The sequence below is a fragment of the Narcine bancroftii genome, chromosome 11 (genome assembly GCF_036971445.1).
Source record: "Narcine bancroftii isolate sNarBan1 chromosome 11, sNarBan1.hap1, whole genome shotgun sequence".
Classification (NCBI taxonomy): domain Eukaryota; kingdom Metazoa; phylum Chordata; class Chondrichthyes; order Torpediniformes; family Narcinidae; genus Narcine; species Narcine bancroftii.
The window spans coordinates 69,486,643-69,513,894 of NC_091479.1; the positions used below are offsets into that span (position 1 = coordinate 69,486,643).

Below are 27,252 nucleotides of genomic sequence, written 5' to 3' on the forward strand. Positions count from 1 at the left end.
ATTTTGGATTGGTAAAACATGCTGGATGTTGCTTGCTCTCACATCTTGCGAAAACAAAAACAAAAATCTGCAGATGTTGGATTTAGAACAGAAAGCAGAACTTGCTGGAAAGAGTCAGCTGGTCAGGCAGAATCTATGGAAGGACAAATATTTACATCTAGGGATCTGGATTTTTTTAAAATTTAGACATACAGCACAGTAACAGGCTGTTTCAGCCCACGAGTCTGTGCCGCTCAATTTACCCCCAATTAATCTACACCCCTGGTACATTTTTGAACGGTGGGAGAAAACCGGAGTCCCTGGAGAAGACCCACATTCCTTATCAGAACTGGGGGAAAAGGGCTTTTAAGTCAACCTTAGATGCAAAATAATTGCTAAAATTTTCCCTCTTTGGAAAATACTTTCTCCTTTTTTGATCCAAATTCAATGACAACCATTATTCCCCCTCATAAAACTCCACCTGGTACAGTTTTGCACACTCCACGAATCACTCGGTAAGTAAATCTGACACAAAGGCAGTGTACTACATCTGAAAACACCCAAGTGTTTTGCTACAATTACCCATGTCTGAATTCAAATGGTGCTAATTACCCTTTTAAAGTACTGATTATATTTTTATTAAGGCAGATATTATGTTTCACCTGACAAAGAATTGCTGGAGGACTTCAGCAAGTCAGATAGCATCCATGGGTAGAAATGGTCAGTCAATGTTTTGGGTTAGCTTCCTTTATCAGTATGGAATCTAGAATGATGAGTTCAGACTTGAAATGTTGACCGACCTTTACTACCCACGGATGCTGTCTGTCTTGCTGAGTTCCTCCAGCAATTCCTTGTCTGCTCAACATTCCAGCATCTCCAGCTTTGGTGTTTCCCTAGTGTTTTTCACTGGATTGCAATAATCACTGTTTAATAAACTTACTCCAAACTTTTGGACAGCTGCAGGTCTATCTTCAGCTACTCCCCTAATAAAAAAAATGAGAAAAGAAGTAGGCCTTTCATAAGTAGAGCCTGATCTCCTACTAAATTGTATCTTGGCTGATGAGTCTTCACCCACTTTGGTTCTGTAAATTTTGCTTGTTTTTCAGTTGATCCACCTTGAGTGCAAGTTCTAGATCTGCACTCCCTATCAGTGGCCGTGAATGGCACAGCTCTTGCTTTGGTGCAATCCCTTGCTCTGGACTCATCCATTCACTGGAAATATTCTGTCAAATGTCGGAGACATTACCATCTTTAACACCTCAAAGACCCATTGCACTAAGGGAAATAGAAGCCTTGTCCTTGTAATCTATGCTCGTGATGGAATAAATTTTGCTCTGCTAACTCTGAGGACATAGGTTATGTGGCCTTTGTGTCTGGCCCACCATTCACTGAATTTATGGTGATCTATCTTTGGCTTCAGTTTCACTTTCCTGCCTGTTCCTTACAACCCTGGATTACAAATTGTCCAAATCCCTACTATAATAAAAAAAAATTTTAATAATCTGCTTCAGCCACTCTCAAAAGCCCATACAGGGATACTTTGTATAACACAGTTAATACGTTCCAAAAATGTTCAGTGTTATGGAAAACCGCACTGTTCAAAGCATTATTACAATTCACTTTAATGTAATATGTTCCAATCCTATAATCCTTTTACCTAGAACTCTAATGCAAACGTGTGCATAAAATGTTTAAAAGGAATGTACAAAACTGAAAAATAACAAAGATCTTTATTGGCAATAAGTGAACATTGTTTATTTAAAAAAATATTTGTCTAATGTAGTTAGTATTCTTTAGTTTTTTTTTCATCATGAATATCTTTACAATATCATTGGGAGACAGTTTTATCCTGGCCACTGACATCAAAGAGGTGTGGGGAGGAAGAGCAGCAGAGATCATCTCTGTGGGGCAGGATTTGGAGTGGGGTGGGGAGATAAATCGCTCGGCGGAGTATAAAGGCTGCCTCCTCTGGACTCGGCTGTGTAGATAGTCCACTGGCTTGGGGACAGTGGCTGAGGTTGGGGGGGAAAGGCAGGGAGATGTCTGAGCCGTGGAGCATGGAGGTACACCACACGGGGCAGCGTCTTCACCTACACCAACAACAATGCCACCAGAGGTGAGCGAAGGGATGGGTGGGGGGGAAACATGTAAATTATTACATCACTGTTGGTAATGCAGTATTAACAGCATTTTACTAATTTTGGTTATTACTATAATAAAACTATAAACTGCATAACATTAAAACCCACGCTATTCAAAACAGTGTTATACAAGGTATCCCTTATTTATTTACCTCGGATTTAAACTGGTGTAGGAAAATAAACAGGTTAGGCAGCTGCTGTGGCGCCAAAGGGAAGGTTCATGTTTTGGGTAAAGGCAGGTGGCCAATGTAGAGGTGAGGAAGACGGCATGAGCACTGAATCCTCCAATTTCAATTTACCATCCCCTTTCCTATGAATTTCTATCCTGAACTGCCCAGGTCCTCTTGCAATCCCTCCCACCTGACTGTTCCCCTCCTCTACCTCATTCCATCTGCCATTCACACCCTCAACCCATTGGGTTACGTGTCATCTCCCCCATCTGTTCTCATCGGCCCACTATCCCTCCCTCACCGTGCTCCCCTCATCTGGTTCAACTCATCACCTTTGTCTCTGTGGTTTTCTTCACCCATCCCTCCCCCACATCAACCCCTCCTCAACTGGTTTCACCTGTTGCTGGCCAGGTTCTACCTCTCCCGTCCCTCCCCTTTATGCAGAATCAAGACCTGAGGCATCAACTATCCCAAAGATGGTGCCTGAACCACTGAATTTCTGCAGCTGCCAGCATCTGCATTCTCTTATGCTACCCTGCCTGATCTAAAAGTTGTCCTGAGTCCACTTCTTTGTACTTCTGTCCCTTGAGGGGAAAAAAAGAGATTTTAGTAGTTCTCTTCACCTCCAGTGTAAAATCACTTGCAATTGTCCTTTTGAATGTGCATTTTATTCCTCTGTTTTACTTGTGCTTTGTATTATATTCTTTGATCTATATTGTAGTTCACTGAAAAAAATTGTATAAATTCAGTGGCGTCCATAATTTCTGTTTTTAAACATAGAATACATTTAACCCCATTATCTTGTGAATTTGTCTTGTATGAGTAGACCCTTTATTTTGGATGCCTTCCCTTTCTTCCCTTTCTCTGCCAGGATGGTCCAAGCAGTGTCTCCTCTGGAAGCATGGAGCCGAACCTGTTCTGTGATGAAGAAATTCCTATAAAAGCTGAGGAAGTGGTGTCACACGTGTGGCCGGCTGCACCTTCTTTCTGCGCAGAACATGCGTATTCTTCAGCATCTAAGTCCTGTTCGCAGGGTCAGTCCAATAGTCCATACAGCATCCTGTTTCACACACACTTCTCTCCTGAGGGTTTGGGATGGTAACTTTTCATTTATTAGTGGAGGTGTCAAAAATATGCCCAACTATCTTTACCTATAACCTGGCCATTTTTTTCCCCTTGTTTACATCTTGAAAATTATCATTGCTTCTGCTTATACTGTCCTTTCAGTGAGTGATAGTAACTTGGAATGGAGATCATAGAATTGTTATACCAAGGAAGAGCTTCATTCAATTCCATCTAGAAAAAGAAGAAAAACAAAAATTGCTGGAAATATTCAGCTGGTATAAAGAGAGAATCATATCTATGAACTTTTGTAAGAAATGGAAAAATTTAGAAAATAATGTTTTGAGTTGTGAAAAAGTTAGGAAGAACAAAGGAATGAAACTGCATTATTTTAATTGTATTTTTCTCTCATCCACTTACTTGTCTTTGTAGCTCTTCACTCTGCACTCTCATTTAATGTGGCACAACACCCTGGTTTCATTATTGTGTAACCTGCTGTATTTAATACGAGTTGACCTAGTTGAACAGCATGCAAAACCAAGCTTTTTGCTGCATCATTATAAGTGACAATAAATTATTCAATCCAGTGAGCCAGTTCTGCATGAAGTCAGGAATTGGTCCCCCATTGTAGGCTCAATCAGAAAGTCCTGGGCATGGGATCCAAGGAACCGTGGCTATTTAACTTTGAAATTGGCTTGCCTGCAAAGTGTAGTAGTTGATTGAATGTATTCTGCCTAGACTCCACAGTGATCTGCTCTGGGACCCCTGCTCCTTGTGATTTTTTTTTAACTATTGACTTGGATGAAGAAATGGAGTGGTGGGTCAGTAAGTTTGCAGATGATGTAAAAGATCGGAGATATTGTGGTTTTAGTAGATCACAACAGGATATAGACAGAATGAAGAGTTTGGCAGAGAAGTGGCAGATGGAGTTCAATCCAGTAAGTGTGAAGTGATGCACTTTGGAAGGTCAAACTTGAAGGCGGAGTTCGTGGTTAATGGCAGAATTTTTAAGTGTGGAAGAATAGAGAGATCTTGCAGGTCCAAGTCTGCAGATCCCTCAAGGTTGCCATGTAAGTTGATCACGTACTTAAGGGTTATGGGGTCCTGGCCTTCATTAGAGAGTGAGTTCAAGCTATGAGGTAATGGTGCAGCTCTGGTTGGAGTATTGCATTCAGAATTGAATTCTGAATGCAATACTCATTACAGGAAGGATGTAGATATTTTGGAGAGGCAATGTACCAGGATCAGATAATCTTTCAAATGCTGCAAGGTTAACTTTTCTCTTTGGAGTGATGAAAGATGAGAAATGACTAAATCGAGATACAATAAAACCCCTGTTATCTGGAAGTCAAGTAATCAGCAACCAAAAAATAAAAAAACACAGGAAAAAAAAATAGGTAAACAAGTTTACAATTGGTGCGCCCTGTCATAGGTTCTCCAATCCACACAAATCGCAAACTCAAACAACCAGACAGTTCACTTATTCAGTAGCATCTACCAATTCCCATTGGTGCTGGATATCAGGGGTTTTACTGTTTATAAGATTGAGGTGCTTAGAATGAACAGCCACCACCTTTTTCCCAGGGTGATAATAGCAAATAGCAGAGACATCCATTTGAGATGTATAGAGAAAGATTTTGGGTAGATGTCAGAGGTAAGTTTTTTTTATAATGGAGAATAGTAGCTGCTGGAATGTATTCCTATGGTGGTGGAGGAGGTTGGTACAATAGGGCCATTCAAAGGGCCAAAGATAGATAAATGGATGAAAGAAAAATGGAGTGTTATGAGTGTGAGTCTGGGAAGAATTAGATTTGCATTGGTTGGCACAACATTGTGGGCTGAAGGGCCTGTACATTGCTGCAACGGTAACAGGCCCTTCCAGTTCATGAGCATGTGCAGCCTAAATACACCGATTAGACCAATGAACCTAGAATTCCTGCATGTATTTGGAACATGGGGAGAAACTAGAGCTCCTGGAGGAAACCCGTGCAGACACGGAGAATATACACATTATATTTTTAATAACTGGATGACACATTACTAGAGTTTTACTGTAAATTTAAGATGCAGTTGACCAAACTTTTATCTTTGAGGGGTTAAGGGAGGATGGACAAGGGAGAGGCTGTGGATGTTGTGCATTTGAATTTTCAAAAGGCCTTCGATAAGCTGCCGCATAAGAGGCTGCTTAATAAGATGAGAATTAGTTTGGCTGGAGCATTGACTGAAAGGCAGGAAGCAAAGGGATCTTGTTCTGGTTGGTTGGGACCTTCATGCAGGATAACCTAAAGGTTAACCACCAGATTGGGTCAACAGTAAAGAAAGTGAATGCTACCTTGGCATTCATTTCAAGAGGAGTCGTGTACAAGAGTAAAGAGGTGTTGATGAGGCTCTGAAGTCTTGGGCCCCTTATCTAAGAAAGGATATAATAATGTTGGAGAAAGTACAGAGAAGATTTACCAGGATGATTCCAGGAATGCAAGGGCTAACATTTGAGGAACGTTTAGCAGCCCTTGGACTCTATTCATTGGAGTACAGAAGAATGAGAGTGGATCTCATAGAAACATTTTGAATGCTGAAAGGATTGGACAGACTAGATGTGAATAACTCATTTCCCTTGGAGGGTGAATACAGGACAAGAGGGCACAGACTTAGAGTTAGAAGGTACCCATTTAAAACCGAGTTGAGGAGAAATTTCTTTAGCCAGAGAGTTGTGGATTCGTGGAATTTGTTGCCACATCATTGGGGGAGTTTAAATAGGAGATTGATAAGTATCTAATTAGTCAGGGATATCAAGGGATATGGGAAAAGGCCAGAATTTTGGAACTGGGTGTGAGAACAGTTTAGCTCAGGGAGGAGTTGAGGACTCAATGGGCAAGATCATTTGATCTTGTGAAATTTTGGGAATGTAAGTGATCATGCGCAGATCTCAAACACCAGTATCTTTCGAATGATGGGACAATGTTGGGCCACAAGTATGAGGGAATTTGGATCCTCAGTTGCTGATTTGTTTATTGACGAGTTCTGAAGATTTTGATTTTGTTTTGAGCAAGTGAGATAGCAGCTCTTTACTATGTTTAAAATTAAATGTGGGTATATATTGATCGTTGATTGTGGGGCTGAGAGATACCACTGTGGAATCTATTTATTTCATCAGGTTCAGGAACTCCTCGGAAGCAACCCCGTAAGACACCATTAGTGCCACGCAGCTTGGAGCCACCTGTTCTGGAGCTGTCACACAGTGCAAAAGTTCAGCTTGAGGAACTCATGATGGTGGGAGATCTTCTAGAAGTGTCTCTCGATGAGACACAGCATATTTGGAGAATACTCCAGGCTACACACCTTCCTGCTGAGGACCGATTTCTGCAAATATTGGAGGTATTAATTTCTGACTCTATATACTTTGAATTTTTTGCTGTCAGAAAGGATGGGTGGTCCTTCATTTACAACAGGAAAGAAATCATCCAGCCAAATAAGAAGATAGAAAACAAGAAAAACAAACAATTGTAAATATGTATTGCAACTGTGAATATTTATTTATTGATCCTTTGATTTTCTGCCTTGGCATATTGTGATAATGTATACTATTACAGTTTATGTTCCTGTGTGCCTGCAGCAAGTTAACATTTTGGTTTTTAATGTACTCAGATAGCAGCCATAGAAATTAGCCAAGACAGTGTTATATTTAAAATAATTTAATTTATTAATTCACAAATATATAACACCTTATCTAACTAGTCTAAACTTGTCTAAATTTAACCCCCTCCCCCTAACTATGTGCAACTATATATATGCATTTGTGTGTGTGTAAAATATCCAAACTGTGACAGTTCAGGCCCAATTCTGGAATATCAGTTTGAAATCCAGTCTCAGAAATCCAATGTTGACATGAAGACTCTTAAATTGATGCAAAGAAGTGTTTACAAATGAGGTGGGAGAGAGTGGGTGACAGGCTGTTGTAAACTCACAAAATCCTTGTTGAGTTGTTTCCTGAGAAATGTCCTTTCAGATGAGTGGTAGTCAAAATCCCCTTTTCCATTTCTTGGGAAACGAACGAGTGGCTTTCACAAAGCTGAAGTGTGACCCATTCTGGTCACTAAGTCCCCTTAAAAAGTGACCTATACTTTGTCCACGGTGGGGCACACTTATCCCCCTGAGGGAGAGAAATCTGACAAATTGTCCATTACCACACAAGGCCACTTTAGCACAGTGGCACTGCAGCTCCCATGCTGCCTCCTTAAAATGGCCTCTGATCCAACCGTGTACTGTTTCTTTAATATGTTGATCACATGGTCTTTGTACCTGTGTTCCAGGGTCTTCCTCCCTTTTCAGGTTGCAAATTGAAGTACATGCTGTCACCACCCTGTCAGCCCACAGACAGTCTCCAAAGCTTGCAGGGTTTGCAGCTTGATTTGTTTTCATTTGACAGTCCCATTCAAATGAAAATGAACTGGGACCACATAAGAGTGCATCTGGTCATTGTTCTTGTGGACATGACAAACTCTCATCTCGAGTCGTGAGAAGGTATAATACAAGATGAAGTTCAGTAAAATCCCCTTTATTTGGCACCTACGGGGATCGTGGATGCTGGAAATGCGAATTTTCCAGTTGTCTGAGACTCACTCTTACAGTACCTAACTTATACACCTGCATTAAAAATACTCCATTTAAAAGACAAAGACAGTGCAAAATATAAAGTAATTTGGAAAAAAAATCAGTATTGTAGTCTTTTATTATGTAAAGTTCACTTTAATCAAGTAATTCCCGTAACTTACAAAATTTAAATTCAAACCCTGGATGCTGGCACTGTAACCGCGTTGTGTTTGCCATTATGCTAACAACTCCCCAAGTTTACAGATAAAACCTTACTAATAAAGGTAACAACTCCAACCAGGTCAGGATGGGGGATGCTTTGGGAGAGTCACCCAAGTGGCATTATTCAAACACAACTTTATTCAAGCAGCCGCTGTGAACAGGAAACGACCTGGGCGCCCTGCTGGCTGAATGTTTACTCCCAAAGGGTTGTGTGCTGTTTCAGAAAACATTTACTTTTACAATTTTAAACTTGTATTTGAGCTTTTATTTAAAACTTTTTTATCCTTATCTATTTTAATTCTATTTATTTATTTACTTTCTGGTTGTTTGAGTTTACAGTGCTGGACAATGGTGATTTTCAGTGACGGATTAACTATCACCCAGGCCCCGAAGCTGAGCCCAGGGTTGGCATCAAGGGGGGCATTCGTGTATCCATGGAAAATTAGCACCTATGGCAAACACTGAAATTGTGTCCCTGTCCAAACATCTGAAGCCCATCTTTTAGATAATTTTTACCAACTCAAAAAGACGTCAAGCTCTCAATGCACCAATTCTCTCCCCAGCCCAGCCACTGACCGCCCCCCCCCCCCCTCAACCACCCAGGTTATACTTGCAGATGCCTCTCTAGCACCACTGTTTCTGTGACTTTTCAAAGCTGAAAGTTGCAACTCCACAGCCACCACACTGCCTCAAAGGCCCAGCAGCACCCCCAACCCCACAGTCCTCCCGCATCCTTGCCTGTCTCCTTCCCTCCTTGTTAGTGCAAAGGCTTTAAGGCTGGACTGCCATTTTGTGGGGCTGAGCTGCAGCCCCACTCCAAGCCAATACTGTACCGGAGATATCGCGATGACAGATGCTTCTGCTGCTCTGCCCAGGCTGCGTGCAGCATAGCCTGACAGAGGATGTGTGACACCGGCCAACTGATGATCGATCGGGCAGCGAGCCAATGGAAAGCAAGCTCAGCACCACCCCAGACAGTAGGAGGCACGGAGGGAAGGGGCCGCAGTTATTCGGAGGGCCCCTGCAAACTGAGCAAGTCCAAGTTAAAATAGCAATTGTGGCCTAGTTTTATCTCTGTGATTTGCACATTAAATTTCCTGCCACTTGAAACTGGATGGCAACAGAACTCTTGATACGAAGCTGGATCCTTCATCGAAGTTTGTCAACGTTAACAACCATATCACTGTTTGTGACCATATAACCATTTCCTTAATGCCAGGTGAAGCCAAGAAATTGAAGTAACAGTAGCCCACTCACAGCACTAACATTAAGAGTGCATTTTATCTTGTATTCATTTCAAAGAAGCATGATACATGAAGGCATTATTAACGTTACTTTTCCAGTACTCCCATATCCCACTCCTGTGCAACTATATTTGAACGGAAAATAAAATTTCCTGACTTGTATGGGTTATTTATACTTGCATGCGTTATGATTACAATTGTTGGAATTAACACTGTAATGACAATTGGATTCAAAGTTATGAATAGAAGGCAGGCGATGACAGGCATGCGCATGTCTCTGGCTTTGTGGGGGATTATGGGTAACGAAGACAGGCATTGAGCCACTGCTGCCCTGAGCAGACCCGTTTTTTTGATTTCAGTGGATAGGTGAAAGCCAATTAACAGGAGCATTGAAAGCTCCAAGTTGTTGCAATTTTAAAATACTTTTAATATTGTGGCTTAGTTCCCTTCAGCATCCTTAAAGTAACATTTCTATTGTCGTATCTCTTATTTCTATTGTTGTTGACAGGCCTCCTCCTGGGCCCCTAGGCTTCAGTCTACTCAGCCTAGTGGTTAAAAAGCCACTGGCGATTTTTACTGTATTACAACACCTTCAGTTCTGTTCTCTCAATGCCAAAGTATTGTCTGATAATCTGATAAAGATGTTTTGAGAATAATAGGAAGGTGCTATCTGTCTTCCAGGTCCTATAGCTAAACTTCATTTTATTTATTCTCTGCTAACTTTTTTAAAATTTCAGGATGATAGTCCAGAAGAAAAAGCCATCAGAATTAAAGTCAAGGATTCTTCGGAGAAAAAACGAAAGCGGAAACTGGAAAAAACGGAAATGTTCTTGGGGGAGAGCAAGAAGTTAAAGGAACTGAGAAAGTTTGACAAGCCTAAAAAGAAAAAGCTAAAACTGAACCCTGAGAAAACGAAAGAACAGAGTAAACTAGTGAAGAAGTTGGGCAAAGAGGAAAAAGATAGGGAGAAAAAGAGAAAAGAGAAATCTAAGGAGAACCCTGAAAAAATGTTAGAAAAGAAAGATAAGAAGTTGATCTTACCTGCTCGGGAAGACTGGTCTGCAGCAGAGGACTCGGAGGATGAAAACGCTGTTTGTGCTGCTTTGAATTGTCAGCGTCCCTGTGGAGAAGAGGTGAGGAGTTGTAATGTTGTGCTAACTGTGTTCATTTGGAATAGGAGCTTCATATCTGCATAATTGAATAGGTTAATGTAAGGTTAATTGTGAAACATTGTATTTCATTGTTTTAGACCAAAAACCATTTTGAGTTTAAATGGTCTTTATTCAAAAATTAACATAATCATCAGTTTCATATGTTACTGGAGAAGATTATTTGGTCCAAGATCTAGTCACGTTGTGAAAAGCATGGATTTATCAGGGAAAGTCAGCATGGCTTTGTGCAGGGGAGTTGCTGTGTCACAAATTTCAATGAGTTTTTTTGGGGACCTAACAAAGATGATAAAGTGGGGTAGGGCAGTATATGCTGTCAATGTGGATTTTAGTAAAGCGTCCAACAAGATTCCATGTGGAAAGGTTTATCCAGAAGATGAAGTCACCTGGGTTCATGATGAATTGGTGATACAAAATTAGCTTGGGCGTGAAAGGGAGGAGAAAGTGGCCACCGTGACAACAATTAAAGACATTAAGAAATAATCTTGAACCATCGGGATAAGCATTCCTGTGGTTGAAGTTGTATTCCCTGCACGAAGGTGGCTTGGGTTGTTTTCAGTCAACCATCCCAGCCCTCAGGACATTATCAGGGTGATATTCTGTGCTGAATCATCATTTAGCTGCTTCCTTCCATCTTGAGGTCAGAAATTTGCACAATGTTCAGTTCATTTGCAGCAAAGCCCAGAACAGCATTTTGTTATGCATGGCAAAAAGTAGCAGAGGAAAGAGCTATTGGAGTCAGAGTACAGGAAGTAAAGTCCCAGTGACGGTTCAGTTGAAACAAAGAGATAGAGAAATGAAAAGAAAAATTCAGGTTAAATAATAACCAATTTAATAATAGTATTTTGATTATATTTGTGTGCCAGGTCATATGTGCAACTGAAAACCAGTCTGATTAAGGGAAATTTAGAGGGAGAAGTAAGGACCATATAGAAAACGAAAAGGAATGCAAAAATACTTTCGTAGGCGGATAAAGGGGAAAGGTTTAGGAAGAGAGGTGTGGCCAGTTGGGGAACAGAACGGAGTCTTAATCAGGGCAGAGAGCATGGCTGAGGTGCTGAAAGTTTACTAAGGGGAAAATACGGTTTTAGTCTCTGCAAAGGAGAATGGAGTACACAATTTTGTATTCGCTACAAATTAATGGAGGTGAAACTGAACAAGATGGCTACACTTAAACTGGATAGTTCATGTGGTCCAGATGGCATGAATCTTTGATTCCAAAGGAAGTACGGGAAAGGCTCTTGCTGAAACCTTCCTGACATCCACAGGGCAAGGTGGTCAGAAAACGACATTGTTCCCACACTGACGTCTTTCCATAGTCTCATGCACTGCCATGCAACATCTGACTGAGAACTCTCCAACCAGACTGCATTAACATTTGACTTCTCCAGTTTCTGTTAAACCCCTCCTATGAATTTCTCTCTTTCCCTATCCTGTTGTCTTCCCCAGTTCCCCACTCATGACCCTTCCCCCTCCATTCAGAGAACTACTATCTCCCCTTATCGCTTCTCAGCTTTTGTCTCTTCTACCCACCCACCATAATCCATCTATCCAGCATTAGCCAGTGCCCCTTCTCTCCTCACCTTTTTATTCTGCTTGTTTTTTCCTCATACCTTGACAAAGGGGTCAAGCCTGAAACATTGCTTACCATTTATTTCCTTTACATACATGACCTGCTTAGTTTTTTAAGCATTTTGTGTATTACACAAATAAACCCAGTAAATATAGTTATGTTTGTTTAAAATATTTGTTTAAAACAAAAATGGTGGCTTTGCTGGAATAGCTGTAATGGCAGCACTGTTGCTAGCATGGACCCGGGAGAGTTGGGACCCAGCAGTGCTCTATTGCTGACATCAAATGCCCTGTTAAAGGAGCTGGCATTGTTTTTAAAACTAAAATACTGCAACCAAAGGTCTATATCCAACATAGCAGGGCTCGTGCTCAGCAACGGCCATAGGGATTGCAGACTCCAGGAGCCAGTGGACTGTCACGGGGCTCCAGAAATGGTGATAATGCTCCCCGTTGAGAAGGAGTAGCAGAGAAGGCAATCCCTCAGGGAAGGTGGCAACGGCAGCGAGCCAGTGAGAGATTCGGTGGTTGAGAGACCCACACAGGCTGCAGGCGATATGCGATCGGGGGACACGACTGGATTATAGGCTGCTGGAGACTTGTTTTGTGGGAATCAGGAACTGGAGACAGGATTTGAGAGGGTGCTGAGGGCAAGAAGAGCTCCTGAAGGACCTCAGGCACTGAAGTCTTCCTGATTGTGTGGAGCTTGGATTGCCGATGGATTGACCAGGAGTCAGCAGAGGCTGCAGGAGTGCTGGAGGTGGATCCACAGACACTCAGAAGGGAGTTTCTTTTACTTTTTCTCTTGTACTATAAGGGATGCCGGGTACCACTAATGGCGACTCTTTGCGTTCTGGAGGCAGAAGGCATTATCCTGTAATATAACTTATTCTGTACTATTACATGACAATAAAGGAATCTTGAATTTCAAACTTGGTGATGGGGATTGTTTGAGAAACAAATACTGGTGCAGAATTAAGAGTCATGGATTGATTAAATTGTTTTTAAAAACCAGTGATGTCTAACTTAATAGAATGTTTCACAGAAACAGAGTACAAGTGAAAGGTATAAAAAGAGAGACTGCGGATGCCGGAGAACTGGAGAAACACATAAATTGCTGGAGGATCTCTGTGTCAGGCAGCACTCATGTGGTCAACCTTCTGGGTGGAAACTCTTCATCAGGAAGAGCAAGAAACAGACAGAAGCCCAAATAAAAAAGGGAGGGTGGGGGAGGAAGCACAGGCTGGCAGGTGATAGGTGAGTGCAAGTAGGAGGAAGAGGCTGTCTTTGACAGGTTTAATTGTGTTCTTTGCCCTCAGTGGGTTGGTCTTGTGTCTGGAGATGATGTTGACCATGCAGAAAAATCACTGATGTCATTGGTTGTCAGTGCTGGACCTCCTGAGTCCTTTCCACTCATATCTATTCTTTAGACTCTGACTTTTCTGCTGGGCCTTGGTGTCTAATAGTTTTTCCTTCTTCCTTTGCCACGTGCTGGAGCGTCCAAACCACGAACATCTTGTGTGTGAGGCCAAGTTAAAAATTTGATTTCCTGATTGTTACCATTGATCCAGACCAAGCTGCTGGTTGAGAGGCCAAATCCTCTGTGGCTCCTTGTAGCTGAGAGTCGATGATTGGACTTTGAGGAATTGTCTTGAGAATTATTTTTGCAAGGTCCATGTATAGCTTTCAGCCTTTTCTTATGTCCGTGTTTATTTTCCCTGCTGTAAGGTCACCCTATTTAATTATGATGTGATTTCCCACCTATTACCATATTCTCACATTTTGTTGGTTAATGATGCCAGTGTAAATGTTCTTTTATTTCTCTGCTTTCCCTCTTATGTTAACATTCAGGTGAAATTGCTAACAGCCAGTACATGCTGCATTTCTCAAAAATTGAAAATAAAACCTGAAATCTCCATTATTCTTTTCATCATTTCTTTGAAAATCCTAGAATGTACAATACAGGAAATATCATATTTTATTTCCATGTAATTTTCTCATTGCTGGTTTCTTGCCAATCCTTAGCCCTCCACATTTTCCATTATTTATCTCCAACTCCAAAGACAAGAGCTTAACATTGTTTCAGTGTCTCTGCTATTTCTGTATTCACAATTATAATGATCCTTTCTCTGCCTGTAAAGATATCCTTATTTCATTTTGTCAATCACTGAAAGAAATCTGTTCTTGTATTTGTTAGTTTCCTCACTATCTGCTTCATCTTAATCTCAATTTTACAGATTTAGACAAAATTGAAACCTCCTTCTGTTGATCTAGCAGATCTGTTAACAGTGTGCATTTTATTCATCAAGGAATGTTTTATTTATTGAGAATTCTGAATTATTCCTTTGAATGTTTGATGTTGCTCCTCTTGTATACTGTCATTCTTTTAATTTCATTGTCTTGTTCAACCAGCCTGCCCACTTGCACCTAACCCTAATTATTTTGCTTTCAGGTTTTCCATTATTATGACATTGTGATGATGCTTTCCCAAAGAATATCTTACTGCAAGAATACTAATTAACCCTCTTTTATCATGCTTAGTGCAACTGGATGAATATATCCTCTTGAATGCATCCTAAAAATCGCCACCAATCTACTTATTCCAAACTTGTATATTGTGCTTTATGGTTTATCCCTGAAGTGAATCGCCAATCCTTCATAACTGTGTCAATCCTGAAACTCAGTCTCCAACAGCAAGGATGGAATACTTTGACGAGAACAACTTCGGCAACTCAAGAAGGTGGATCAACACAATTAGGATAGGCAATAAATGAAAAGAAAAACCTGTTTTTTAAAAAAAAAAGTCTTTCAGGCCACAGATGCAAAATTCTGTTTCTCTTTCACACATATGCCCCATTTGTTGTGTTTTGTGCAGCATTTTCAGTAAGTGCCAGTAATGACTGGAATCCCCAAAACAATAAAAAACACATCAGAAAGTGACAAGCAGACTGAGCAGGCATCTGTCTTGCATTGAAGGCTTCCATAAAGAACACCATTCAACTTCTGTTACTTTGTGTCCTCACAAGAACTTTTCTGAAATCTCCCTACCAGGAACACCCCACGGAGGGTCTCTGTCTCAGAGCAGTTCCATCTTTGAAGGGGCATCCCATATTTGAATGGAAAATTGTCTACATTTTTTCACCACTTCGTACCAAAATTGAGACTAGCCATGGGTTACTAAAAAGCATTTATTTGACACGTAGAGAAATGCATCTAATATTTCTTCTCACCAACTACTTGGGAGGGGGGGTATTCACTTCAAAATACAAGATTGGCAGCTCCAGTTTCTTTGGGCCCCCATGATCAGGGACATCCCAGCCATAGGTGGCATGATCCATCTGGCTTTTGAGGTGTGTGCCAGTAATCTGGGAGTGCACTTCATGCCCTCAGGAGTGACTGGTGCTCACTTGAAGGAAGCCCCAGTCTGATTGCCAAAAAATGATTGGTGGTGTCAAGTGCTTCTGCCATTGAAGGGTGAGAGAGTTGAATTTATTGGACAATGCTTACTGCCTTTGTACATTACACACGGAGGCTTGAAAACATTAGCAGATTTCATAACCTTAACAGAGCCTTTTCCCCATTCAGGAGACTTCCATTGCCTCAAAACATGCATTTTCATCTCATTGTTTTATTTAGTCATTTACATGTTTGTACAATGAACTAACTTGATTTATTTAAAACTAATTTAATGAGTGAACTGCTACTATCCCCCTTCTGCATTAAAAACACAGTTAACAAAAATTTCAACTTCTAGCTATTTCGGAATCATCCAGTTAATAACATAGCTTATTAAGTGACTGTAATATCTTCAACTAGCATGGTGTGTTTTAAAAAAAATCTGATTAGTATTGGACAAAATGTAAAAGACCTCTTTGTTGCAATGGATTACGCCTACTATGGTTGAGTTGCTTTAATCAGTCCTGTCCTGTGCATTAGAATTTTGAATCTTCTCCCTGGACTACTTATCCCTTTGGCTTTGCTTTCTATTGAAGTTAATTGGCAGCACAAGTAGTGGGTTGTGTGACAGAAAAGCCAGTATTGATGGTAACATTTCCTGGCTCTTTGTGTGCTACAGGTTGACTGGGTGCAGTGCGATGGAGGCTGTGACGAATGGTTCCATCAAGTCTGTGTGGGCGTCTCTTCTGAGATGGCAGAAAATGAGGATTACATCTGTACTACATGTGCCAGGCAAGTGCCTCCTGGCATCAGAGCAGCTGGACTGCCTGGGACATACACAAGCACATCTTACGTGGAAGATTCAAAAGACAGCAGCTAGTCCCATGAATTTGATGGAAAATGCTATCAAGCTCTCAGATTGAAATGGGACTCCTGTCAGAGCTGACACGAACTGAAATCCCTTGCACCCAGCATTTTTAAAGAGGGACACAAAACACATGGTTAGGATTGGGGTTGGGAAACTGCGGACAGAAACATCTCGTATACTTCGTGTTTGGAAAGACACCTGTTTGGATTTGGGAAATCTGAGGTACTGGATGGAGGGGAGGAACAGATGTGGGCAAAGGGAAGTTGGTGTAGAGAGGGCTGGCCACTATGGCTTCTGTGTACTTCCCCGTCAGACATACATGATCCCTTCTCCAGCTCAAGCAAGAAGGCAAGGATTTAATTTGTTTTAAGTCCTCTTTCATTAATTATTTTTAATTATTGGGGGTCGAAGTTAGACTTTGTTGGATTTTTCTTACTTTGAGCTTTAAAGCAGGCCCTTTACTTGAAAATGTAGTTTTGGCAGCTCTTAACAACTGTAAATGAACTTCCTGCACACCTCAAACTCGGTATTAGATAACCAAGTAGATTACACAGTGATATTATGTGTACAGAGCGCCCTTGTTGAACAAGGGACCAACTATACCTCTAAACAGTTCAGAGTTCATGGCATACGTGCACCAATTATGCCTTTTGACCCAGCTAAACTAAAGAGGACAAGCATATTCTTCCCACTTCCTCAGTGATTTTAAGTATTTATGTTTGTTTTGCTGTAAAATAACAAGCTGTAAGACTGTCAATGTTTCTGTTTTTATTTATCTTTTTCTTTATAAACTTATTTGACAGGGTGGTGGTCAGCTTTTCTGCCAATATAATGTGTATTAGGATATAACCTCTATCCAAGGATTAATCATTTACTGCAAGCTAAAATCAATATAGTCACTAAAACAACCATTTTTTTCTGTTGTGAATTTTTGGGGTTTTTTTTCTGAAAATTTGTAAAACAGAATGTTCATCACACTGGAACACTTGGGCCAGATGCCTCTCGCCCGATCCTGAGCAGTCTAACCTTTTGAATGTAGTTTTTTTTCAATGTATTTTTTGTCTCCATTTATTCAAATTAAAGGGAGACTTGTGCTTTTATATGCCTAACAAATTCCATTTTAATGTCAGGGGCAGCATTATGACAGTGTTGATTGATTTAGTGTGGGTCAACATCTTGTCTCCTTTACTCCTATTAAACATCATATTTAGACACATTGATTTGTTTATCATGAGGCGTGGGAAGCAGAACAGTAACAACATTTTCTTTTGAAGTAAAGACCAAAAGGTAACATGAAAGTTGCAACTCTTCCAGAAACTTATTAGAAAGTTCATTTTAGTTTCTATTGAAATAATTTTTCTGAACTTTCAGGTGAAATCTGTTTAAACTTATCCAAAGATGCAATGAATATTCCCTTGTCCACTTGTCCCTTCCCACCAACCCTTGGTACCTGTGACTGCCACTACTTGGGCCTTCAAACAGTTATTGCCATTGTGAATCTGTAAAGGTTATTTACTGCATCCTGTGGTCCCAATGCAGCCTCCTGTACATTGGGGAGACAGGACACAAACTGGAAGATGCTCCTTTGCTCTGTCCACAACAACAGCAAGGACTTCACATACGATTGCCACACTGTGTCTGTCCATGGCCTCAACTACTGCCAAATTGAGACCACCCACATATTGGAGCAACATCTTGTACAGTGATCATTCTCAGCAGTCTCCAACCAGATGGCATCAATATCAACCTTCAATTTCTATTAACCCTCCCTCCCTTGGTTGCTATCTTTCTCTACCGCTCTGATCCCTTCCTCCAGCTCCCCACCCCTTTCCTTCAACTTCTTACCCTCTCCCTAACCTCAGCTTTGTGTTCTTCTACCCTCCCACCTGTAATCTCATCTGTGTTCCTCCCCACTTTTTTATTCGAGGGTCTGCATTTTTGGCAATCCAGATGAAGAGCTCAAGCCCAAAATGTTTACTTTCTAAAGATGCCTGTGGAGTTTCTCCAGCACCTTTGTGCGCTGTCTTCGACCCCACCATCTGCAGATTTTCCTGTTTACCTTCAGCCTTTGATTTCTGCCTTGAATTCTGTTTGTATTGTGCACATATGTATATTTGAAATCACATTGAATGGCATAATGGGTGTTTAGATTCAACTGAGCATACCTTCCTGGGTGGGTTGAATCTGGCGACTTCAATTGTTGGATCTGTGATGAAATATTTGTTTTAAATGCTTGCTTTGTTGCAACAGCTTTATTGAAAATCTAGAATTGAGATGTCATAGCTTGGACCTGGCAGATTTGGATATCAGGGTTAGTTTCTGACCTCCCAATTTTGCCCTTGGGCCTGCTACGTGGTATGGTGTTTCATGAACTGTTCACAGAGCTCTGTTTATTTGACTGATGACGATGAAGACAAGGTACAGAAATGGAGTAAGTCATATGGCCCTTTGAACCTGTTCCACCAATCGGTAAGATCATGCAGGACAAGTCTGCTTCCCATAACCCTAAATACCAATTCAAATAGCATTGAAAATATTTAATGACTTGGCATCCATTAACAATCTCAAGTATAGAATTTCAAAAATTTGTTATCCCTTCTAATTCCATATTTAGTAGCTGACCCATTATTCCTGAGATTTCACAGTTAGGGGAAGCATTCCCACCACATTTATCCTGTGGCAGTCCTGTGGGTCTGACATGCTTCAGAGAGATCACTTGCCTAAATCCTTCAGAGTGTTGGCTCCTTCTACTTAATCCTTATTAAGGTATTGTCCAGAGAGAGGTCTGCAGAGGCTCGATTGTTGATTATATTGCAAACATAACAGGGCTGAGTTATGGTATTCTGAGGATCTAGGGCTATGGTTCTCAACCTTTTTCTTTTCACTCACATACTACTTTAAGTATTCCCAATACCATCGGTACTCTGTGATTAGTAAGGGATTGCTTAAGGTGGAATGTGAGTGGGAAGGTCACTGCTCTAGACCCAATTGTTACTGAAATATTTTGCTTGAGAAAAATGGCCATTGACCCATTTCCATTGGAGTTATGAAACGGTGCATCTAACGAATCAATTTGGTACGATTAAAACAGTGCTTTTCAAACTTTTTCTTTCCACCCATGTACCACCTTAAGGAACCCCTTACTAATCGCAGAACTTAAATGGCATAAGGAATTAATAAAGTGGTATGTGAGTGGAAAGATAAAGGTTGAGGACCACTAGTTTAGATAGAGGGATATGGGCCAAATGCAGGCTGGTGAGACGTTTTGGTCAGTGTGAGCAAGTTGAGCTGAAGGGCCCTTTGTGACTCTTATCACATTGAGGAAAGATTGCAAAAGCTTGATTGTTTTCTTTTGAACAGTTGCAAGTCTTTAATAAAATGATGAGCTAAAAGAGAAAACCTGAACTATTGTAATGCCCCTGAGTGGGGTCAAACCAGCAGATATAGGCTTAAATTGGAGGTAGGGGTGGGGGGGTTCAGGGGCTCACTGCCAGATTTGAACAGTGTTTAGATACGTACCTAAAGAACCATGACCTGCAGAGCTCTGGGTGCTGTTCAGCTGGAGAATCTCCTCATCACCAGTCATAGTGGTATGATTGCAGCTGCTGCAATGTACATTTTCTGATTCGCTGGCGACTTGCTGCCCTGCCCCAGAGCTTAGTGTTAATTGAACTTGACAGTACAAAGTTTGATACTTCACATTCTGTGCCTTGAGCTTGATACAATATGCTGTGTTCTCTGTGTAAATTCCTTGTTCTTATCCAACATCACAGGGTATTTCTTGCTTCTTTTAACATGCAATGTAACTATCTAGATCCATCTTTAGGTTTTTTTTTATTGTAAATTTTAAAATAATTTACAAAAGTTGGATTTTACAGCAGGCAGGCACTTCAACCTAACTTGTCCATGCTAACCCAGTTGCCTATCTAGGCTAGTCTCATTTGCCTGCATTTTGCCCATCTCTCTCTGAACAGTGCATCTGTCCAAATGCCTTTTAAAATTTATTGTTGTACCCACTTCCATCACTTCCTCTAACAGCTCATACGATATCCTCACCACTCTGTGTGGAACACATTCCCTCTCTGATTTCTTTTAAGTCTTTCCTTTCTCACCTTAAATCTTAACCTTCAGTTTTAGGACACCCCCACCCCTTAGCCATACCCCTCACTGCGTCCATTTGAATAGTTTTTAATTGTTTCCATCAGGGCATTTTGGGAATGGCGTTTGAGATCCGTTCGCAACCTGCCAGATGTAGGGATTTTGACTTGTCCAGTTCTCACACATGGAGAGTAGACGCTAGGGTTTGAGGACAGCAGGCTGCTTGTCTGACCTGTGATCTATAGGTCCACAGCCATCCATGTCTTTCTACCTCTGCTTAATGTGTGCTTGAAGTAGTCTTGTGTCTCTGTGCATCTGCTCAACTCGTTTTGTACATCATCTCCATGTCTCTGTCTTACTGAACTCAGATTGTCTGTAAACACAAGGAATCATCTGGTCAATAGATCATGTGTTGTAAATCTGTCCTTTTTCTACTGGAACTGCTAAATAAGCAGTGTAAATATCCTTGCTTTTTTTCTGATTCCATTGTATTTCTCTCACTGCATCTGCTAAACTGATGGTGTATTTTTTTCCTAATGTGGTCTCAGTGTATGTGCTGATGTAAAGATATCTGTATTTGTCTGTGTGTCTGCAAAACTCAATATGTAAATCTCCATTTCATTATGTCTAATTGCATAATTCATGGTGTGAAACTAGCTCTCCAAAACTGTGTTGAGTATGCATGGAGCTCAATAAGGCTTCCTGCTGCTGCCATATCACTGTATCAGCTCAGCAGCTTATCTGTACACGCCTCACAGCTTTGCTTAACCAATAGTGTAGGTTTCCAGCCTCTGTCCCCTGCTATCTCTCTGTAATATCTGGTTGCTTTTGCTGAACTCAGAATATTTCGCTAATCAAGGGTCGCTGCTTCAATGGGACTTAACATACATTCGTCCTCTGTGTAAGTACCGTGTCTAAACCAGCCATTATCTATGGGGGGGGACACAGCACATTTAAGGGGAGTTACATGCTGAAATTATAAAATATTTTTTATATAATTGGTCGGAGAGAATGGAAGAAACCAACTAAACTCTATTGCTTCGCTGCAGAATCCAAAAAAAAAGGTTGAGAATGGCTGCTCTAGACTTTCTCCAGTTTGTTGTCTACTGGATTTGGGCTACAAAATGTCCCTGTCAGTGGTTCATCATACTTGCTTAACTCAAAAAAAAAATTATAAAATCTTACCAGTAACTGCTTTGAGGGATCTGAGGGGAGATGGCTGACAATGGAACGAGTTGGTACTTTCAGAACTGGAGGCCTTGAGCAAACTGGACAAAATTTGTGGTCACCATGCTCCTGTAAACAGCCTGATAACCATTACATTACCTTCTGTGAAGGGAAAATTTGCCAGTAATAGGTGACTTTTAACTGGGCAATGACCTCTTGCAAAGTCAGGGCATGTGTGAGTGAAGAAGTGACCCGCAGAACAAATGATCATATGCAGGAAAGTGGTAGCAGGTGGAGTAGCTCAATTTTTAAGTGGCTTAGACATGGGCTGAAAGGCCAGGTCATGCACTTTCTCACCTGCAGCAACTTCATCTACAAGCCAGAGGTGTTACTTGGCAGCAGTATGAGTGTCGAGAATTTGAGTGCTCTGAATCCTGGTGCCATTGCAAGCTCAGAGCTGAGACCAGCAGAATCTTGCATTTGATGCTAATCCAACACACTACACCTCTTCATGGCTGTCAAATTTCTGACGTGCCATGAATATCAGCAGCTGACAACTGATGTTTTAGCATCACCCTGAATCCCTACTTTTATCACTTTGCAGCAATCTTTTGTGGTTTTCCCCCATCAGATTCAACAGCTGCAAAGAAAAAAAGTGTTAACCAAAATGAAACAAGGGACTTGAGCAAAGAAGACAGCTGAAGGGATGATGAAAGGTCACTCACCTGACTTCTCCCTCAACTGATACTGCCTGATTTCCAGAATTTTCTGCTTTATTTTCCAAGTTCTTTGTGGAGCAAATGTGGACAGTGTGTTTGACCTCATCCCACATGACAGGCTGGTCAAAAGAGAACAAATCTTATTGGATCCAATGGAGATTTTCCTTATGATGTCTGCTGAATTAAGAGGTAGGACAACGTATCTAATACTGGAACGTGGATTAGCAGCTGGTTTTGAATGTCAGAGCCAAATGACCACAATCTGTCTTAAATTTTTATAGAACAAGCATTAGTTCAGGCCCTTCAGCCCATGTTGTACTAACCTACAGTGCTCTCCAAAAATACTTTTTCCTTTATTTGCCCCTGTGCTCCACATTTTTAAATTTATAATCAAACAATTTACATGTGATGAAAGTGCACATTCCAGATTTTATTCATGGTTTTGGTTTGACCATGTAGAAATTACAGCACTTTTTATACATAGTCCCCTCATTTCAGGGCACCGTAATGATTGGGACATTTGGCTTCACAGATGTTTGTGAGTACTCAGGTATGTTTAATTGCTTCATTGGTGCAAGAATAAGAGAGCTAGGCTTGCTTCTAAGCTTTTGACCACCTTTGGAGTCTGTAGTTGCCATTTTTCAGCATGAGGACCAGAATTGTGCCGAAAGCCAAAGAAGCTGTTATGAGACTGAAAAACAAGAATAAAACAGTACATCAGCCAAACTTTAGGATGACCAAAATCAACTGTTTGGAACATCATTAAGAAGAAAGAGCATCCTGGTGAGCTCAGTAATTGCAGAGGGACTGATAGGCCAAGGAAGACCCTCCACTGCTGATGACGGAAGAATTCTCATCATAATGAAGAAAAACCCCCAAACGGTTGTCCGACAGAACAGAAGCACTCTTCAGGAGGCAGGTTTAGCTGTGTCAATGACTCCATGAACAGAAATATAGAGGGTACACTGTAAGATGTAAGCCACTAGTTATCCACAGAAGCAGGCTAGCCATGGTACTGTTTGCCAAGAAGTATTTCAAAGAGCCTGCAGAATTCTGCATAAAGGTTTTGTGGACAGATGAGACAAGATGAACCTGTATCGGAGTGATGGCAAGAGCAAAGTGTGGAGGCGTAAAGGAACTGTCCAACCTCCAATGCATAACCACCTCATCTGTGAAACATGGCATTGAGCTGTTAATACTCGGGCATGTATGGCTATCACAGGTACTGGCGTACTTACTTTGCTGAGTTAACTGCTGATGGCAGTAGCAAAATTAATTCTGAGGTGCACAGAAACATCTCGTGTTCAAGCAAAATGCCTCCAAATTCATTGGATGGCACTTCATCTGACAGCAAGACAATGATCCCAAACACACTGCAAAAGCAACAACGGAGTTTTTCAAGACTAAAATCTGGATAATTCTTGAATGGCTAAGTCAATCACCTACTCTGGAGTTGAGGCCTGGCAGAGCATCACCAGAGAGGATACTCAGCACCTGGTGATGTCCACAAATCACAGACTTCAAGGAGTCATTGCATGCAAGGGATAGGCAACAAAGTACTAAACATGACAAATATCCATACCATTGTTATCCCAAAATAATGGTCAAACCAACATGTATACAATTAACCTTGAATAAAATTTGGAATGTGCACATTAATTACATGTGAATTATTTGATTACAAATTCAAAACTGGAGCACAGGGGCAAATAAAGAAAAAATAATGTCTTTATAATTTCCCTACCTCACACCCATTATTTTTTCTTTTATTCATGTGCCTGTCCAAGTCTTTTAAATGCCCTTATTGTATCAGCCTCCACCACCATCTGGCAACACATTTCAGGCACCCACTACCCTATGCAAAAAAAAACTAAAAACACCCTGAGTCTCCTGTACACTTCCCTCCCCTCACTTTGCTCTGGTGTTTTGAAATTTTCGCCCTGGAAAAAAGATGCTGACAGTCCATCCTATTTGTGCCTTTCAATCTTGTAGATCTCCAAGTCACCTCTCATCCTTCTTCATTCCAAAGATTAAACCCCTGGCTCTAATAACCTGGTCCTCATGAGACATGTTTTCCAATCCACGCGACATGCATGTAAATCTCTGCACCTTCTTCATAGCTTCCACATCCTGTCATGAGACAATCAAAACTGAACACAATATTCCAAGTGTAATTAAGCAGAATTTTATAGAGCTGTGTAACATTATGTCTCGACTCTTGAACTTAACCACCTGATGAATAAAGGCCAGCCTAGAACAAGCCTTCTTAATTACCCTATGGCAACTTTGAGCTATGTATTTGGACCCCAAGTCACTCTCTTTTTCCATAATGTTAGGAATCCTGCCATTAACAATGTACTCTGACTTCCAACTGCATCACTTCACATTTATCCGGATTGAACTCCTTCTGCCCAACTCTGTATCCTGTTGTCACTGATGACAACTTTCAATATGATTCACAACATTTTCAACCTTCATGTCATCTGCAAAATTACTAACCCATCCCTCTTCTTTGTCCAGGTCATTTATAGAAATCACAGAGATCCGGGGCCCCTGTGGAACTCCACTAGTCACTGACCTCCAGGCAGAATGTGTTCCATCCACTACTACTCTGTGCTCTCTGCAGACAAGCCAATACTAAATCTACACCGCCAAGGTTCCATGGATCCCATGCCTTATGACTTTCTGAATGAGTCCACCATGGGGGACCTTGTCAAATGCCCATTAAAATCCATCGCCACTACATCTACCACTCTACCCTTATTAATTTTTGTTACCTCCTCAAAAGGTAGGTGAGACATGATCTACTCCTCACAAAGCCATGCTGACTATCCCTGAGAAGATTATACTTCTCCAAAATGATCACAAATCCTGTCCCTAAGAATCTTCAATAATTTGCCCACCACAAGACTCACTAGTGTATAATTACCAGAATTCTCTGTTTCCTTTCGCAAACAAAAGGACCATATTTGCCATTTTCCAATCCTCCAGTACCTCACCACGGCCAAGGATGATGCGAAGATTATTGCCCACACCTCAGCAATTTCTTCACTACCTTCCCATAGCAACCCGGGGTATATCTCGTCACATCCCTGGGACATCAACCTTAATGCTTTTGAGAAGATTCAGCACTTCCTCTTTTTCAACCTTAACATGATCCATAACATACGCTTGTTCTGTTCTGACCTTCCCTTGACCAAAGTCCCTCTGGTGAACACAGAAGCAAAGTATTCCTCTGCCTCCAGGCACATTGCCTCCTTTAACCTACCTTCACTCTCTCCATCATTGTGTTCCCTATGTATGCATTGAATGCTTTGGAGTTTCCTGAATTCTACTTACCAAGGTCTTCTCATACTCCCTTCTAGCTCTCTCAAATCCTTTCTTGAGTTTGTTCCTGGCTTCCATCTAATTCTATGAGCCCATCCTGACTTTTGCTTCCTAAACCTTCTGTCTGCTTCCTTCTTCCTCTTGACTAGCTGCCTCACCTCTTCTGTTAACCACGGTTTCCTTATCCTACCATCTATTCCCTGTCTCAAATGGGCCAAACCTCTCCTGAACCTTGTGCGTGGTCCCTAAATATTTTCCATATTACTACTGTGCTTTCCCCACCACCACCCCCCCCCACCCCCCGAACATCTGTTCACAATGAGCTTGTTCCCAAATTTCACACTTCACCATTTTGTCTGCTCTTCTCCAGTCGACTGGTCCATACTCTTGTCAGAGATCCTTTTTGAAACACCTGACAAATTCTACCTCATTTATCCCTCTTGCAGTAAATAGGTGCCAGTCAATATTTGGGAAGTTGAACTCTCCCATCACAAAACCCTTCATTCTTCCCACTTGTCAGCTCCTCGGTGTCTAGAGCAGTGGTTCTCAACTTTTTTACCCCATTCTTGTACCACCTTAAGTAATCCCTTACTAACTACTTTTGAATGGCACGGTTAGTGCAGTGCTGTTACAGCACCAGGGATTCCACCCCCACCCCCCATGGAAACAACTGCCTATCTCTATTTTCTCTATACTTTGCATAAATTTATGTTTCTATAAGATCCCCTCTCATTCTTATAAATTCCATTGAGTACAGTCCCAGATCCCTCAATCTCTCCTCATAGGCTAACGCCTTCATCTCTGGAATGAACCTGGTGAACCTCCTCTGCACTGCCTCCAAAGCCTTCCTCAAGTAAGGAAACAAGAACTGCATGCAGTGTTCGAGATGCAGCATAACCTCACTGCTCCCACATTCAATCCCTCTAGCAATGAAGGCCAGCATTCCATTCCATTTGCCTTCTAAATAGCCTGCTGCACCTGCAAAACCAATCTTTTGCGATTCATGCACAAGCACTCCTAAGTCCTTCTGGATGGTGCATTCACTTTCCATTTAAATAATATTCTGATCTTCCATTTTCCAACAATAAATGTACTCAATTTTGGCCCACAAGTCTGTGCTGTCCAATTTACACCCAATTGACCTACACCCCCAGTACATTTCAAATGCTGGGAAGAAACCAGATCCCCTCCAGGTGCAGTGTCATAATGGTTGTCTACAATTATTAACTACTCCATTTTGCCGGTAATCAAAATATTTGCTTATCAAGCCTAACATAATGTCATTCATAGAGTAAATGTTTCGAACATCAACACTACCACCCACGCTCAACATCTGAAAAATATCCATGTTCTGATATGAATGGCTTCATATTTTGCAACATTAAATTCTATCTTCCATTTTCTTCCCCATCTCTTTCATCTTAGCTATATCCACTTGAAAGTTCTCTCCATCCTCCACCATATTGACAATCTCATGCAGTTTTACACCATCAGCAAACTTACTTGGAGCCCAAGCAGCAGGCTCTCCAGT

At 41.2% G+C, this 27,252-nt stretch overlaps 2 protein-coding genes across 4 annotated transcripts in view; one reads left to right on the forward strand and one right to left on the reverse strand.

Moving 5' to 3' along the window:
* The window catches only part of kdm5a (lysine demethylase 5A), a 176,932-nt gene extending 159,306 nt beyond the window's left edge, over positions 1–17,626 (forward strand). For 2 of the 3 annotated variants that reach the window (XM_069903294.1, XM_069903295.1), the window contains 4 exons: positions 3,162–3,324; positions 6,507–6,727; positions 10,146–10,541; positions 16,222–17,626. In XM_069903294.1, the coding sequence (XP_069759395.1) occupies positions 3,162–3,324; positions 6,507–6,727; positions 10,146–10,541; positions 16,222–16,422 (981 nt within the window). In that variant the 3' untranslated portion in view covers positions 16,423–17,626. The remainder of the gene's footprint in view (positions 1–3,161; positions 3,325–6,506; positions 6,728–10,145; positions 10,542–16,221) is intronic. The other variant, XM_069903296.1, reaches the window with a different exon arrangement.
* Positions 17,627–22,798: 5,172 nt separating this feature from the next.
* Positions 22,799–27,252, reverse strand: part of yaf2 (YY1 associated factor 2) — a 117,988-nt gene continuing 113,534 nt past the window's right edge. Inside the window, exon 6 of the mRNA XM_069903300.1 lies at positions 22,799–23,085. Coding sequence (XP_069759401.1) covers positions 22,995–23,085 — 91 coding nt within the window. The 3' untranslated portion in view covers positions 22,799–22,994. The remainder of the gene's footprint in view (positions 23,086–27,252) is intronic.